This window comes from Stegostoma tigrinum, chromosome 10 (genome assembly GCF_030684315.1).
Source record: "Stegostoma tigrinum isolate sSteTig4 chromosome 10, sSteTig4.hap1, whole genome shotgun sequence".
NCBI lineage: Eukaryota > Metazoa > Chordata > Chondrichthyes > Orectolobiformes > Stegostomatidae > Stegostoma > Stegostoma tigrinum.
In genome coordinates, this window is record NC_081363.1 from 83,448,009 (window position 1) to 83,464,398 (window position 16,390).

At 40.8% G+C, this 16,390-nt stretch overlaps 1 protein-coding gene across 2 annotated transcripts in view; it reads left to right on the forward strand.

Annotated features, from left to right (window-relative positions):
• Window positions 1–16,390, forward strand: part of vps39 (VPS39 subunit of HOPS complex) — a 104,327-nt gene that overhangs the window by 19,057 nt on the left and 68,880 nt on the right. For both annotated transcript variants that reach the window (XM_048538316.2, XM_048538317.2), the window contains exons 5-8: window positions 4,116–4,210; window positions 6,699–6,797; window positions 8,830–8,922; window positions 14,906–15,089. In XM_048538316.2, coding sequence (XP_048394273.1) covers window positions 4,116–4,210; window positions 6,699–6,797; window positions 8,830–8,922; window positions 14,906–15,089 — 471 coding nt within the window. The remainder of the gene's footprint in view (window positions 1–4,115; window positions 4,211–6,698; window positions 6,798–8,829; window positions 8,923–14,905; window positions 15,090–16,390) is intronic.

Consider the following 16,390-nt stretch of genomic DNA (forward strand, 5'->3'; position numbering starts at 1 on the left):
ATGGCTTACACTGAGATGAAAAACAGAAAAAATTTGCAGTAGAGTTCAGAGACTTTAGGTTTAAGTCAATCAAAATGACATGGTAAGGTGTTCTGTTATAATTAAGATTCTGTATATCAAGTTTACTGTGGAATAGAACAGTTTTAAATTATCTCACCATATCTAAGTTTGATCTGCCTTCAGAGGTAAAGAACAGTCTGAAACCACAATAGAAGTGTGCCATTTAGACTGCTTATAGGAGCAATTGGTGCTACCTGAGAATGTATTTGTAACAGAAATCTAGCAGAGAGAGAGTGAAACTTATGCAATAAATTTTGTGTTCATTACAAACTGAACAGCAGTAACGAGAAAGATTAAAACTTGTGCATTCATTTGAATAGCTAGCATAATATATGTGTATTTTTTAGTATGAAAGGCTATTTTGTGTTGTACTTTTTGGAATAGTATATAGTCTTGCTTAACAAAGTGCAGAGGCGTTTGCTTACAAAATTAACAGTTGCATTTTTGGCCTTGGAAACAGATGCAATAAGTGATTTGTATTTCAAAAACTATTTATAATGCCCTTTAAATATAATAAAATGCCTCCAATGTGTTTTGCAGTTACATTGCAAAATAAAGCATGGCCCATACCATATTAAGAGAAATTGATTTGCTCAAAAGCCTGAGGGAAAAAAAGTAGGCTGTAATGATTTTTTTTTTAAGGAACTAAAGTTACATGGAAAGGAATAGGGAGGGAATTTTAAACAACTCATTTACTTCTGTTCAACTCAGGTCATGATCGCTTTAGTGTATCATGCTCCACATCGGAAAGCTGCAAGTAGGCTCCATAAGAAGCATGCCGCAGAGACACACACAGGTCTTTCCTCCCACTGGCAGCTCCTCTCACCAGCCCTCTCTTCGGCCTTGTTCCAGTAAATGTTCGGGATGGTGCTGGAAAAGGAAGTTATAATTTGAAGAGATAGCAAGCAGCAGGATCAGGACAGGGAATAAATAAAGGAGGGTGAGGTAACAATAAGTAGGGCGTAAGTAGAATGAGTTAGTAAGCTTTAAGAGTTCTTTACTAACTTAAGAATTAGTAAATTAGGGTTAATTAGTCAAGATTTTTGGACCAGTTGGATTGATGCTGCTGGTAGGTTTTTAATGTAAGAATGACAGGCCTGGAAAATGATCTTCCCTTATTGTATCTTTTCTTCTAGGGAAGTGACTTTTGTTTGGCATGCTTTAATCAGCAAGTTAATTTAGGAATAAACAAGCCCAAGAACTGTGAATGTTCGAAATCTGGAGACACTTAGCAAGGTCTGGCAGTGTCTGTGGAGAGAAACAGAATCAATGTTTCACGTCTAGTGACCCTTCGTCAGAACTGATGAGTTCCTCCAGTAATTTCTGTTTTTGTTAGATTAGGAATACATTGAGAGGTAACCATGGGTCGCTATACATCGCAGTTACAGTAATTAGTATCAAAATCAGTAATCCAACATTTTGATTTAGAATTGCATATTTTAATTTTTTTCATGTGTACCAAGTTCACCAGTTTAGTCCACTACAGTGAATGAACTTAAGCTCCCTAACATATAATGAAGGGAAACGCCATCACTTACAACCAAATCAAATGATCTATTTGGATTTTTACAGAATGCTGAACTTCCTTTCCTTTAATAGATTTCGCTGTTTCTTAAAACAGATCTAGTATTCTAGATTAGCCGCTTGTTGGCATGTATTGCAGTGTTAGCCTGCCCTTTGGCCGAAGTAAGAAATTGTGATGACAGAGCTGTGACAGTAATGTTCTTGGTTTATGTGGGAAATGTGAAAGACATGTTCCAAACTTCGGAAAGGATCAAGTCAGATAGATAGAAGCAGATTGTCCCCAGTAGAAGTTAAACGTAGCAGCAACTTTAGACAGAAACCTCCACATAGTATCGTAACTTTTTTTTAATCAAATTATTCGGAGATGTAATGACACAATTCTGATGCAGGTGGGATTTGAACGCAGGACTCCTGTCTGAGAGGTACGAACACTACCCATCGCATCAGAAGAGCCCCCATTTCAGTGCCATATGCTGTGGGATTCACAGTAGGTGTTTGTGGTTGAGGTAGAAATTCTAACAGCATTTAAGATTGGAAAGAGCATTGTAGGAAATGGGTGGAAGAAAGGTATGAGATTAGAGTGAGCAAATATGTGTTGGAGTATTTACTCGTGGATAGTATAAACAGCAGTAGTGATTAATTGGACTGAATGGTTCGTCGGTCACAGTGTGGATATGCTGTCTTCAATGTGTTAAGCATTGTTCATACTTATGTAAGATCTTCTATTAGGTTTGCTTTCAAAACTAAAAAGTCCTGTTTCATCCACCTTTTTGACTTGCATGCAACCCATTTAACCTCTGGCATGATTGGTAGCTGCTAAATGGCATCTCCATTCCCCGTGATGCATTTGAAACCACAGGGATTGGAATTCTAAGTCATTAAATTCTTAACCTCAAACGTTCTTGAAAATAACAATCTCAGGACAGTGATAGAGAGAGTCTTGAATTTTACAGGTTTTAGTTTTACTCCTTCCTGGAAATATTGACTCCTTATGGGATCAGGTAGACTTCCATCAGCATTAGCCAGAATAAAAGACTGGCAAGCTTTATGACAAATGAGGATTGTTGTGGATAACCTCTGACCTCCATTCATTCCTCACTAAAGGCCGCGTATGCACACCATCAGCCAAGGTTATTAGATTGTGGTCAAGAATAGGACCTGTGTAGGGTAGGTAAAGTTAATTGTTGCATTCCAATTGCCGTTCAAACTAGTTCAAACTGGAAATTGGGCTTATATGAAAAATGCTTGATTTAGTTCACTCTCTCTTGCTATGATCATGTGACAATGGTTTGAAGAATTGCTTTAAACTGCCCTCATTGTGATTAAAGCAGATCTGATGACAGGAAATGTACCCTTCTCAACAATGAAATCGTACTGTGGTGTGACTCAGTGGAACTGTTCAGTTACTGATTTTAAAACAATAATTTAGCACCCATTTTGATGAGTAAATTCCCCCATTATCGTCTGTAAAATCAAAGATGAGAGTAGTTTTATAGATGTGTTTTTAAAAAGTCTTTAATGTAGTTTATGCGTATATGCTTTTAAGTAGTTATCTCGAATCATGCATGTGGTTTTGTTCTGTTGAACGATTCATGAATTAACTGTTCTGACCTATTGCAAATTAATATTTCATAGGTTGTGCATACTGTATTTTGCTTTCTATGGAATTCAGTTTGATTACTGTGGGAGACCATTTCAAAACCTTTGAGTAAATGAATTGAGACGTTGTACAAAATCTTAGAATTAAGAAGCCAGTATAAGGGGGCAAAGCCAGTTGTACTGGAAGACTACATGAAGGTTCAAGGGAAGATAAATTAGGAAGTAAAGCCTGGATAAATCGAGATGTAGTTTTACTTAATTTCCTGGAGATGGATGGTGAAGAATTTTGTCCTGGGAATGACTGAGTTTAGAAGGTGATTCAAAGATGTGTACACACTTGTGTGCATTTAATAACCCTGTAGTATTTTGCTGATGTAATGAAGTTTTGTTGTGTTTTTCTATTTTAAACAATGGGATATATCCAGTACTTTAATCTTGGTTGAGACCAGTACGAGGTGGCACTGCTTAAAAATTAGACGTCATCCTTTTAAGAGAGCATGATGAAGAGAGACTTTTTATCTAAGAGTTGTATGAGTTTGGAATTCTCCATCTCAGAAAGCAATGAATATGGAGTTGTTAAATATTTTTAAGGCAGTGTCCTGTCAGATAAGGAAATCAAAGGTTATCGAGATTAGATGCGTATGTGGAATTCTAGACACAAACATACTAGCCATGATTTTATTGCAGAGCAGTTTCCGGGCTGAATGGCCTACTTCTGTTCCTAATTCATACGTTTGTGTAGTAACAGGCTTTTGATATTCCAAACTGGAGAGAGGCATCTTGAGTGTAGTTGAGAGACCATCGTGCAAGATTAACGTAATGATTTAAGTGAAGTTTTGCTACATGCTACAAGCAGCAGGTTAGAACACTAATATGTCTATAGAAAAATGTTTTCTTTAATTAAGTTCAAATATTTTCTTTCTCTTTTATAGAAAATAATATTTATGTTCATGACTTACTCACATTCCAACAAATTACAATGGTTACCAAGGCCAAAAGTGCCAGTCTGTTTTCGTGTGACTTAAAGGTAAGAAGCAAGATGTGCAAAATAGCAGTTCTACTACTACTTTGCAGGAGTATGGGATATCTCTCAAACTGAAAATAAAAATTGAATGCCGGTGATGCTGCCACCATAATTTGTGTCTTTTCTGTTGGGCTTCACCAATAATCTAAAGAGAGAATGTAAGAAAATAAAAATGGTGTTTCACTGTTGGTGTTGCTGTTTCTTTTATTGCCAAAGCAGTAGCACAGGTTTTTTTTCCTTTAGAAAATAGAGAAAGTCTACCCACCCCTCCCCCTACCCCCTACCCTCCACCGCTTTTGGAAAAATGAAACCCATTCATATTCTGAAGCTGTAGTTTGTTGATGAGCTGCACTTGCATAATACAGGCAACCTTCTAGTAGCATTGGCAAGTGCTGAATATATGAGTCTAGACAGTGATTCTGGAGTTTGGGAAATACAGTAAAATAAAGCAATTGTACCAAATGCTCATAGATAGTAAGAACTGCTGATGCTGGAGTCAAAGATAGGTGTGGAGCTGGTGGAGCACAGCAGGCCAAGCCATATCAGAGGAGCAGGAAAGTTGACGCTTTGGGTTGGGACCCTTCTTCAGAAATGGGGGAGGGCCCTGATGCTGCCTGGCCTGCTGTGCTCCTCCAGCTCCATACTGTATTATCTCTGACTCCATAATCGGCAGCTCTTAGTGTTTCTGAGATAACGAAGCGTGGAGCTGGATGAACACAGCAGGCCAAGCAGCATCTTAGGAGCACAAAAGCTGACATTTCAGGTCTAGACCCTTCATCAGAAATGCTGCAACTCTCTTGTAATCTCTTCAGCCTGCAACTCTCTTACTATTTCTGAGTGAGTTATAACCCCACTGCGAAGCCTGTTCTAGCAATGCCCACCTTGAACAGTTATCCTCTTCCCTCCGGAAAGGCCTCAGTGGATCTCTGTCCCACTACAACCATCTGGTAATCTCTTCATCCCTGCAACTGCTCAAAACAAACCAGGTACTACCGCCACATTGCCTTTCTCAGTACCTGCCTATGAAACCGAATCATCTCCATGGACTCCGATCTACATTCAGACCATCCCAATTTGGTACCTTCCCCAGCCCCACTCCTCCTCTCTATTTATTTCAGAGCTCCCTTCCCCCTCCCCCATTTCTGAAGAAGGGTCCTTACCCAGGATGTCAATTTTCCTGCCGCTCTGATGTTGCCTGTACCAGATGCTGCCCACATACACACATTTGCCAGCAAATATTTCTGGATACTTTCCCCTTCCTTTTTAAAATCCAGTGCACAAAAGACTATTGCTGCCAGCTGAGGGAATTTCTTGGTGAGATGACAAATCAAACCTGAAACTGTCAGGTTGGCACAGCTGTGTGTTTGCTACACTCGGCAGTGTTTTTATTTGCTATTGTAATTGGACTTGTAGATGCCAAGTATAATTTTATGCATGGATGTGAACAACTAATTTTACCATGTACTCTCTTATTTGGGAATATCCTAAAATAACCAGTAGAAACTAACTTACATTTTAAAAATTGAAGGAAAGGCCTGTATACATTGAAATATATTTGTATTCTAGGCATCAAACATTCTTTGCCTCATTAAATCCTTTCAGTTTACATTTCTTCCATGCAATCCCTCCTATTTTTGTTTTAGTTCTGTGTCTTTTTTGCTTTCCCTAAATATTTTATGCTTTGTTCTCCTTACAATAAAAAGATAAATTGCTTTCAGTGTTGAGATGGGTGCAAAACCGGTTTATTGGGAACCCAGTAAGCTGTACTGCTGTTTTTACTTTCTTAACATTTTTCATTCATCTTTTAGCCTGATAACATTTTAAAAGTCAAGAGCTATGACTTTTATCTAAAAAGATGGCAGGCAAACTTCTAGTTTTTTTAAAAATTTTTTTTTGTTTGGGTATGAACATTTTTGTCAAAATTCTTATTCATTCCTAATTGCACTTGAGCTGTTCCTTTCACATTCTCCTGCACTTCTCAGTGCTGAAATGGGACTTATTGTCTAAATCAAGGTGGAATTTCACAACTGAAAATATTGAGAGAACAGAATTTTAGCCTTGTCATTAAAATTTACTTCGCAAATACACAAATTTACACACGTGCATATCAATGTAGGAGTTATGGCCCACTTTCTCCTCCAAAAATCCTAATGCAAACTTGGCTCAGCCACTCATTGATTTAATAGCCATTGGAAGAATCCTGAGTGAAAGTTTGATCTTTGGATTTGAAAGTGTATTTTCTGTCTCCTGATTGTAGGTGAGGAAGATCTAGTTGCAGTGATCATTATGCAGTCACTTGTTGAATAATGAAAAGTAAAATTGTTATAAATTCACAATAAACTCCTGGAGTTGTGTTGATTTGTACACCCAGGTAGTTATATTACATATTAGCAAGTGTGCAAATTATATATCTTCAGATGTTTGCACCCAAGGAAATTGGACTAACTGGGTTTTTTTTGGATCAGTTGTTCATACGCTTTCTGTTTTTTAGCGGTCTGACAGTGATGAGCTGATTCTGAATATGTGTGTAGCTGTGAAGAAGAAACTTCAGCTCTACTACTGGCGGGACCGAGAGTTTCATGAAACACAGGTGAATCATTCTCAATTCAAGAAATCTCCAGGGAAATAGTATAAAACAAAGAGCCCCAGTCTGGACTAATGATCTCGTGAAGGTTAAGTGGAAATGCAGTACTCCTTAAAGTACAGAATTAGTATCTTGCTCCATCTTCAAACTCTTCTATAAAGTCACCAGTCTTTGAGAATTTTCTGATTTCATTCAAGTTGAATTGAATCAGATGGGTCAATGCAGCTATTGTTGACCAGTTAATTCGTTTTTGTGAAGAATGTGGAAGAGCTATAATCAAGATGACCAGGGCCAGGTCCCCTGCTCCTCTTCACACCAGTGCCATGGACCTTTTCAATCCATCAGGTAGATTGTGTGCCTCTGTTTTTAACACCTGGTTAGAAGAATGATAGTGCTGTACAAACAAATGGCGGTGTGATTTGTAGAAAGAGTAGGTGACACTTTAGTCTTCTTCACCACTCAAAAATGGCATGACTGACATGAACACATCCTGCCTACCCCTTGCTTCTCAAGAATTTATTTGCTTCTGCTTTAAAAATATTCACCCATCTTTTGTGGTAGAGTGTTCCGAAGACTCAAGACCCTCAGTGAGAAGATTTCTCCTTATCTCTGTCTTAAATGGGTAGCGCTTTATTTTTAAACAGCAGCCCCTTGTTCTAGATTGGAAGAAAGTGCTAATATCAAGTGCCACTACTCCATTGGTTGCACCATTACTGTAAGTGTGTTGACTCCGTTGCCAAAATGACCTGTTGCTTCTTTCTTGTACTGCTATTTACAATAACAGAGACTTCCACCGACCACCTTTAATGGACTTAAAATAATCCATTGTGGGCTGTGTGGTGGCTTGGTGGTTAGTACTGCTGCCTCACAGTGCCAGGGACGTTGGAATGATTCCACCCTCTAACTATCTGTGGAGTTTGCACGTTCTCCCCATGTCTGTGTGGGTTTCCTTTGGGTGCTCCAGCTTCCTCCCACAGTCCAAAGATGTGCAGATTAGGTGGATTGGCTATGCTAAATTGTTCTGTGGTGTTCAGTGGTTCGTAGGCTAGGTGGATTAGCCATGGGAAATGCAGGGTTACAGGTTAGGGTGTAGGTTTGGGTGGGATTCTCTTCGGAGGGTCAGTGTGGACTTGATGGATCGAATGGCCTGCTTCCACACTTTAGAAATCCTATGATTCAGTGATTTATTATAAACAAAACTTACTCATTTAAAAAAAGGCAATCATTACTGATGCCTTTTTTTTAACAATTGCTCTGGCCTCTGCATCCTGTGCATGGCAGCAACTTCTTGAACTGCAAATGATTTTTGAGATCAGTGTATGCGGAACATCAGAGAAGCCGTACAGCCATGCATTTCAGAGTGAACAATAGTCATTACCACTATGGACAACTGGTTGTGATGCACTGTGATGCTAACCTGCGGGGTCTGGTGGGACGGGAGTGCCTCATTGATAAAATAAACTGACAGTCCTCATTGGCATCGTGCATCAGCCCTTCCTAAAAGCACTGTGGATGTGCCTAACTCGTGTGCACTGAAGTGTCAAGGGCATTTAATAATCAGAAATAAATGTTTGCCCATGAGACAACGTCCACATCCGTGATTAAATATTTAAACAACAACTCCCTCTACCCTCTCGTTGACTCCAGCCACCATAGTTCCCAACATGCTGAATTAAATCCAGCCATTATATATCTAATATGCTTCCTAAATAGAGTGAAGTTGGATCTTAAACATGGTAGTGTTGTTTATATTGTTTATATGATGGTCTGTTTTCTTGTACATAGTGTTTGCCTAGGTGTTTGCTTTTTCTACCTTACTGGACAGTTTGGCTCAGAGTACAGTCAAATTTGATAGCTTTTTTGATAAAGAAATGACTGAATTGTGTGAGAGACAGTGTATGGTTATAATATTGTGTTAAATTTCAGATCAGCCTGCCGAACTGCAAATAGCTCATTCTCTATATATTACAGTATTAAATCAAGTGCATTCAAAGAATGAGGAATAACCTAAACCAGTTATCATCTGTCTTTGTTACAGGCAGATTTCAGCGTTCCTGATGTTCCTAAGTCCATGGCTTGGTGTGAGAATTCCATCTGTGTGGGCTTTAAAAGGGATTATTATCTAATCCGGGTACGTAGATTGAAGTTTTGCTGCATGGCACTTTACAAAAAAGTTGATCTTACCTGCAAGCAACGTATCAGGTGCACAATATATAGCCTAGTAGAACTGCAGAAACGTGGGCCGAGCGGGGACTCTGTTCATTCTACTGTATTTTCTATATTTGTAACCTAACAAATTTAGCATGTTGGAAATGAAGTAACATAGGAATTACGAGGAGGAGTAGGCAGTTCAACCCTTGGAGTCTGCTCCACAATTTAATATGTTCATGGCTGATCTTATCCTGGTCTCAACTCCATTTCCAGCCTGTTCCCCGTAGCCATTTATCTCATCTTTCAACAGAAACTTACCTATTTCTTTCTTGAATCTTTTGATTGATTCTACCTCCACTGCACTTTGGTGCTGTGAGTTCCGCAGATACACAACCTTCTGGGAAAAATAGTTTCTCCTCCTCTCAGTTTTGAACCTACCTCCTCCACACTGTATTTATGACTTCTTTTTCAAGACTGTCCCACAAGGGGGAACACCTGTTCAGTGTCCAAGATAATAAAATGTGAGGCTGGATGAACAGAGCACAAAAAGAGCACAAAAGCTGATGTTTCGGGCCTAGACCCTTCATCAGAGAGGGGGATGGGGTGAGTGTTCTGGAATAAATAGGGAGAGGGGGGAGGCGGACCGAAAATGGAGAGAAAAGAAGATAGGTGGAGAGGAGAGTATAGGTGGGGAGGTAGGGAGGGGATAGGTCAGTCCAGGAAAGACGGACAGGTCAAGGAGGTGGGATGAGGTTAGTAGGTAGGAGATGGAGGTGCGGCTTGGGGTGGGAGGAAGGGCTGGGTGAGAGGAAGAACAGGTTAGGGAGGCAGAGACAGGTTGGACTGGTTTTGGGATGCAGTGGGTGGAGGGGAAGAGCTGGGCTGGTTGTGTGGTGCAGTGGGGGGGAGGGGACGAACTGGGCTGGTTTAGGGATGCGGTGGGGGAAGGGGAGATTTTGAAGCTGGTGAAGTCCACATTGATACCATTGGGCTGCAGGGTTCCCAAGCGGAATATGAGTTGCTGTTCCTGCAACCTTCGGGTGGCATCATTGTGGCACTGCAGGAGGCCCATGATGGACATGTCATCTAAAGAATGGGAGGGGGAGTGGAAATGGTTTGCGACTGGGAGGTGCAGTTGTTTGTTGCGAACCGAGCGGAGGTGTTCTGCAAAGCGGTCCCCAGGCCTCCGCTTGGTTTCCCCAATGTAGAGGAAGCCACACCGGGTACAGTGGATGCGGTATACCACATTGGCAGATGTGCAGGTGAACCTCTGCTTAATGTGGAATGTCATCTTGGGGCCTGGGATAGGGGTGAGGGAGGAGGTGTGGGGGCAAGTGTAGCATTTCCTGCGGTTGCAGGGGAAGGTGCCGGGTGTGGTGGGGTTGGAGGGCAGTGTGGAGAGAACAATGGAGTCACGGAGAGAGTGGTCTCTCCGGAAAGCAGACAGGGGTGGGGATGGAAAAATGTCTTGGGTGGTGGGGTCGGATTGTAGATGGCGGAAGTGTTGGAGGATGATGCGTTGTATCCGGAGGTTGGTAGGGTGGTGTGTGAGAACGAGGGGGATCCTCTTTGGGCAGTTGTGGCGGGGGCGGGGTGTGAGGGATGTGTTGCGGGAAATGTGGGAGACGCGGTCAAGGGCGTTCTCGATCACTGTGGGGGGAAAGTTGCGGTCCTTGACGCCCTTGACCGCGTCTCCCACATGACCCGCAACACATCCCTCACACCCCGCCCCCGTAGTTACAGTTCACCATCCAGAGAAGGATCCATTTATCCCGACCCTCCGCTTTCTGGCAGTCAGCCAATCCTCTATCCAAGTCAGTACTTTACCCTTATCTTCCCAGGAATTAACATTTTGTATCAGTCTTTTATGCAGCATCTTATCAGATGCTACCCCGCATTGACTGGATCCCCATTATCTACCTTGCTGGTTACATCCTCAAAGAACTCCAGCAAATTTGTCAAGCACTACCTGCCTTTCATGAAACCTTGCTGACAGTGTTCAGTTATCTCATTCTTTGTTTGACTCCAGCAACTCCCCCACTACAGAGGTCAAACTTCCTTATTGCCTATTTCCTTTTGCGAATGAGGCTATCTCCTTAGCATAACAAAGTGTGGAGCTGGATGAACACAGCAGGCCAAGCAGCATCTTAGGAGCACAAAAGCTGACGTTTTGGGCCTGGGGTCTAGGCCTGAAACGTCAACTTTTGTGCCCCTAAGATGCTGCTTGGCCTGCTGTGTTCATCCAGCTCCACACTTTGTTATCTCGGATTCTCCAGCATCTCCAGTTCTCATTATCTCTATCTCTTAAGCATGTTGCCTATCCACTGGTATCTTTCCAGAATCCAGGAAATTTTGGAAAATCATAACTAATCATCTTCTATCTCTGTCACCTTCTTTCATATCCTAAGGCGTCAGGCTTCAGGGACTTATCTGCTGTCAATCCCATCAGTTTACTTCATGCCTTCTCCCCAGTTGCAGTAATTTCACTAAGTTCCTCTGTAACTGTAGGTTTTGAGAAAGAATACCATTTAATTGAGAGATCTCCTGAAGCATTTGCCACTGTTGAAGTGTTCTCCCTTTAATACTTTGTCCATTCAGAACAACACCTTCGTTAGACCTGTATTACTTTTGCCCAGTGCTAAAATTCTCATATGTGACTCTGTCTCTACCCTTTTAATCTGAATTTGAAACTCTGGCATGTTATTGTCACTCCTTCCCAGAGGATCCTGAACTAGAAGACCATTCATCAATCTTTCCTTGTTACACAATACAAAAGCCAGTTCTCTGGTTAGCTCCATGACGTGCTCTAAGAAACAACCCCTTGTGCATTCTATGAACCTATGTTTGAGACTGCCCTGCCAAGTTGATTAATCCAATCAAATATGCATGTTCAAATCACCCAATATTGCTATTGTGCCCTCTCAACCCCTAATTATTTCTTTGTTCATGCTGTGTCCTACTTTGGAAGTAGTATATGAGGGGCCTGTAAATTATTCCTACCAAGGGGCTTTTTCCTTTGCTTTTTATTTCCACCCAGATGGATTCAGCACTTTTGTCCTGTGTACCAATATCATTGCTTAATACAATCTTTAAGTAATCTTTAGCTAATAAAGCAACTTCACCTCCAGCTGCTTCTTGACTCTCCTTTTGGAATAATGAGTACCATTGGACATTCGACTCCTAGTCCTGATCTTCTTGTATCCATGTTTCAGTAACTCCCACCAAGTTGTACCCATTTGTCTTTGTTTGTGCCATCAGTTCTTCATCTTAATTCCAATACTGCATGCATTTAGTTACAAGGTTTTTAAATAAGTTCTACTGATTTGTCTTTCTCTTTGATCATTCTCTGATGGTCAAATGTAAAGGCACTAATTCAATTGAATTGTTAATCAAAAGTAGTGTAACATATTAACAAAATGGAAAACTCACTACTATTTATCTAAGTCCTACTAATCTTCATCAATTTCAAACATTACAAACACGTGAGGTTCAGCTTGAAGGTGAAGGATTATTATGGCTGTGAAACAAAATGTGATTTGAGACTCAATAACAGTATAGCCCTGCCTTTCTTGCATTGTTTTTCCTAAAAATTTCTGGTATTCTTCAATCATCTCCAATTCAGTAAAGTTGTCTGGTTCACTTGATTATTGACCAATCTGTTATGGCCAATAGTGTAGGTTCTGGATTCTTGCAGCACAGTGACAGTGCTTCCATCTCAGGGCCTGAAGGGCTGGGTTCAAATCCCAACTGTTCTGGAGGTGTGTAAGAACATCTCTGAACGGGTTAATTAAAAAAAAATCTAGCCATAAGTATAGTTAATAGATTGTGTGCCAAGATTTTCTCCAATCTGAAATCATTTTGCCTTGTTTGTTGACAAGGCTTGGCTGAGTACAAAGCATGAGTTAAAAACATAGACTTAGCAAAGTTTGTACTTGTCCACCTGATGGACAAAGCTGTACAACTACGTACAACCAACAGTCATAAATGCAAAAGCACTGCTGCGAAGTGGAATGGCGCACATGTCACGTATTCTCTCAGTGCTGGCCATTTGGTGCTGAGATGAGGAGAAACTTCTTCACACAGAGTCGTGAGCCTTTGAAATCATCTGTCATAGAAAGTGGTTGAGGCCAAACATTGAATGTTTTCAGGAAGGAGTTATATATAATTCTTGGTGCTAAAGAGATCGAAACATAAGGGGAGAAAGCAGAAACAAGGTACTGCTGGATGATCAGCCATTATCATGTTGAATGGCTGCCTTCTGCTCCTGTTTTCTGTATTTCTTCCCCATCCCATAGTTTAGATCAGATTAGGTTCCTTACAGTGTGGAAACCGGCCCTTCGGCCCAACAAGTCCACACTGCTTCTTGGAGCATCTCACCCAGAGCCATCCCCCTATAACCCACACACCCCTGAACACTATGGGCAGTTTAGCATGGCCGATCCACCTAGGCTGCACATCTTTGGACTGTGTGAGGAAACCGGAGCACCCAGAGGAAACTCACGCAGACACGGGGAAAACGTACAAACTCGACAGCCGGAGGCTGGAATCAAACCCAGGTTCCTGGCACTGTGAGGCCGCAGTGCTAACCTCTGAGCCACCCTGTATTTCATTTACCATATTGTTGTGGCTGAATACACAAGCTCACTGCACATTAAAATGTTGTATTAATACCTATAATATGTTGCAACAATTTGCATAAAGCACCAATGCCACATCATAATTGTTGTTCTCCATTTTTAAATTAGTCTAAAATGTTGATAGTTCTGCAGCCGTTCAGAATGCTGAGTGTCACCGCTAAAAACATCTGTCATGGTCCCTGGAGACACGTTTTTGTATGGACAGGTTTGGCTCTGACGGTTCTTAACACCCTGCTTGGAGTTGATGTAAATGTAGATTATTTTAAGTTTGTTTGATTCATCTGAACAGAAGGTACCGCATTGAAATGGCTATTTCAATCATTATTTCAATATCCTAAAATTATACTACTTCAGGATGAATATTGTTTGCTAGTTCTTTCAGCACAAGAGTGGTCCATTATGGTATTTCATTTACCATATTGTTGTGGCTGAATACACAAGCTCACTACTGATTAAAAATGTTCAAAATAACGTAGCCTTCAAAACATAAGGCTGCAGATTCCTGGAGGGGTGACAAGGATGAAGAGTCGCATTTGATTAAGTGTAGGTACAACGACTTGAATGTAGCATGTACACTTGGCTTGGGGCAATAATTCTCCAAACATCTTACTGGGTTATCAACCCAAAAAGACATTCCCAGAAGGTACTTAAAATTCTGTAAATTTAGAAATGATGAAGTTGGAGTGCCTCCCCCAAAGTGGAGAAATGGGATAGCTGGCTAATTTGGCCACACACAAAAATGTCTCCTGCTCCTTGAACATAGAATAGCTCATGTTCAGTAGAGTTCCTGGTCAAATTTTCAAGCTTGCTGACTGGGTGTTAGCGGGAGACAAGAACTTGTATGATATGTTATCTGATGGACCACTGAGAATTTCCATCTTTATCTTGGATATTTGGTTATCCTAGTCAAAAAGTGATGGCCTTACTGCCTTGTTAAAAATTACTTGAATGCAGTTACTTTCTTCCCTGAATCAGTGCCATCTCATTCAGAGATAGTAGGAACTGCCAATGCTACAGTCTAAGATAACAAGGTATGGAGCTAGGTGAACGCAGCAGGCCAAGCAGCATCAGAGGAGTGGGAAAGCTGATGTTTTGAGTCTGGACCTTTCTTCAGAGAAAGTGTTTTTCTGATCACTGGCAGGATTTGAACATGGCATATAGAGGATTGTGATTATTTAAGATAATTTTCTTCTCTTTGCAGTAGATTTACTATGGATTAGAAATATATTAAATAAATCTAATTTAGTTAGTTATGTGTAAGAGCTATTTGTTTAAAGTTAGATTAAATTATTTTAAATCAATTAACCTTTCCTCCCTTCTAAACAGTTGGATGGAAAAGGCTCAATAAAGGAGCTTTTCCCAACTGGGAAGCAACTAGAGCCTCTTGTGACTCCCTTGGATGACCAAAAGGTGGCAGTTGGGCAAGACGATTTAACGGTGGTACTGAATAAGGATGGAGTCTGCACTCAGAAATGTGCCCTGAACTGGACAGATATTCCTCTTGCCATGGGTATGGAAACTTTGTCGATTGTTCAAATATCTTGCCACTGTTCAAGAGATTTTTGTTTTGTAGGATTCCTACATGGTATTTGTATGTTACTACCTTGTACTCTAAAGGATGTTCAACAGATGCTAACTAATGGTAGCTAAGGTTCTTGAGTAGATTTTTAGCTGTGGTGGTTCACTTGCTGAACCAGTTGGTTAGTTTGATTACCTCATTTTCAGTTTTTCTTTGCAGTGGTGAGTATAGAGGATCTAATTCTACGTGTTTACTGATGGTCTTCTTCGTTCTTCACGAAGAAGGCCATCAGTAAACCTGTAGAATTAGACCCTCTATACATGCCACTGCAAAGAAAAACCAGAAATGAGGTAATCAATCCCAACAGACCTCGGAGTTTAAATAAGAAGCAGGAAAACTCAACAACACTTCATCGGAGGCTTCACTGATGTTGTCCAGCAAGGTAATGCAATGTCTGGCTCAGCGAGCAAACCAGACACAGTAACAAATGGTAGTGTACAGTTAGTGCTGTTAGAACAGGCTGGAGGAGTACGCTGTTACTCCAGTCTCACTGCTCCACACGTGGTGAAATAAAAATAATTTAGTTACTAAGTTAAATTGCCAAGAAGATCAGTTAAATACTCAATACCTTTTCTTACCTTAAACAAGATCTATCAGATTTGTTTCTAAGTTAATGCAATTATTGGTTAAGTTTTTTGTTTTGATAATAAATCAATGTTTGCAACTTTGTTGAATTATGCTCACGGGCAGAGATAGAATGTATAAATTCTTATCCTTCTAAATATCCCAAAAACAAGCAAACACACACACATCCTAGGAAGGGAGATAAAAACAGAACTTTTCTCTGGAGAGATTGGCTTTTTTGAACAAAAAGCACTTTGAACAATGTTCTTTAAAACCCTGACGTGTGGTCCCATCAACAAATCGCATTTGTCTGTGCAGTCTTGCAGATGCAACTGCTTGGGAAATTCAGTGTTAGATGTTCTATAAATCACTCTTGCAAAAAGTACATAAGAGTTTTCTGTTTTGAAGTGGGGGAGATTAGTTGGGTAGTTTTGCTTAACTTTTTTCTAACTTCAATAAAAGCAAAACGGGGCAGCACAGAGCTCAGTGGTTCATACTGCTGCCTCACAGCGCCAGGGACCTGGGTTTAGTCCCAGCCCTGGGCGACTGTCTTTGTTGGAGTTTGCACGTTCTCCCCATGCCTGTGTGGGTTTCCTCTAGGTGCTCTGCTTTCCTCCCACAGTCCAAAGATGTGCAGGTTAGGTGAATTCGCCGTGCTAAATTGCTCA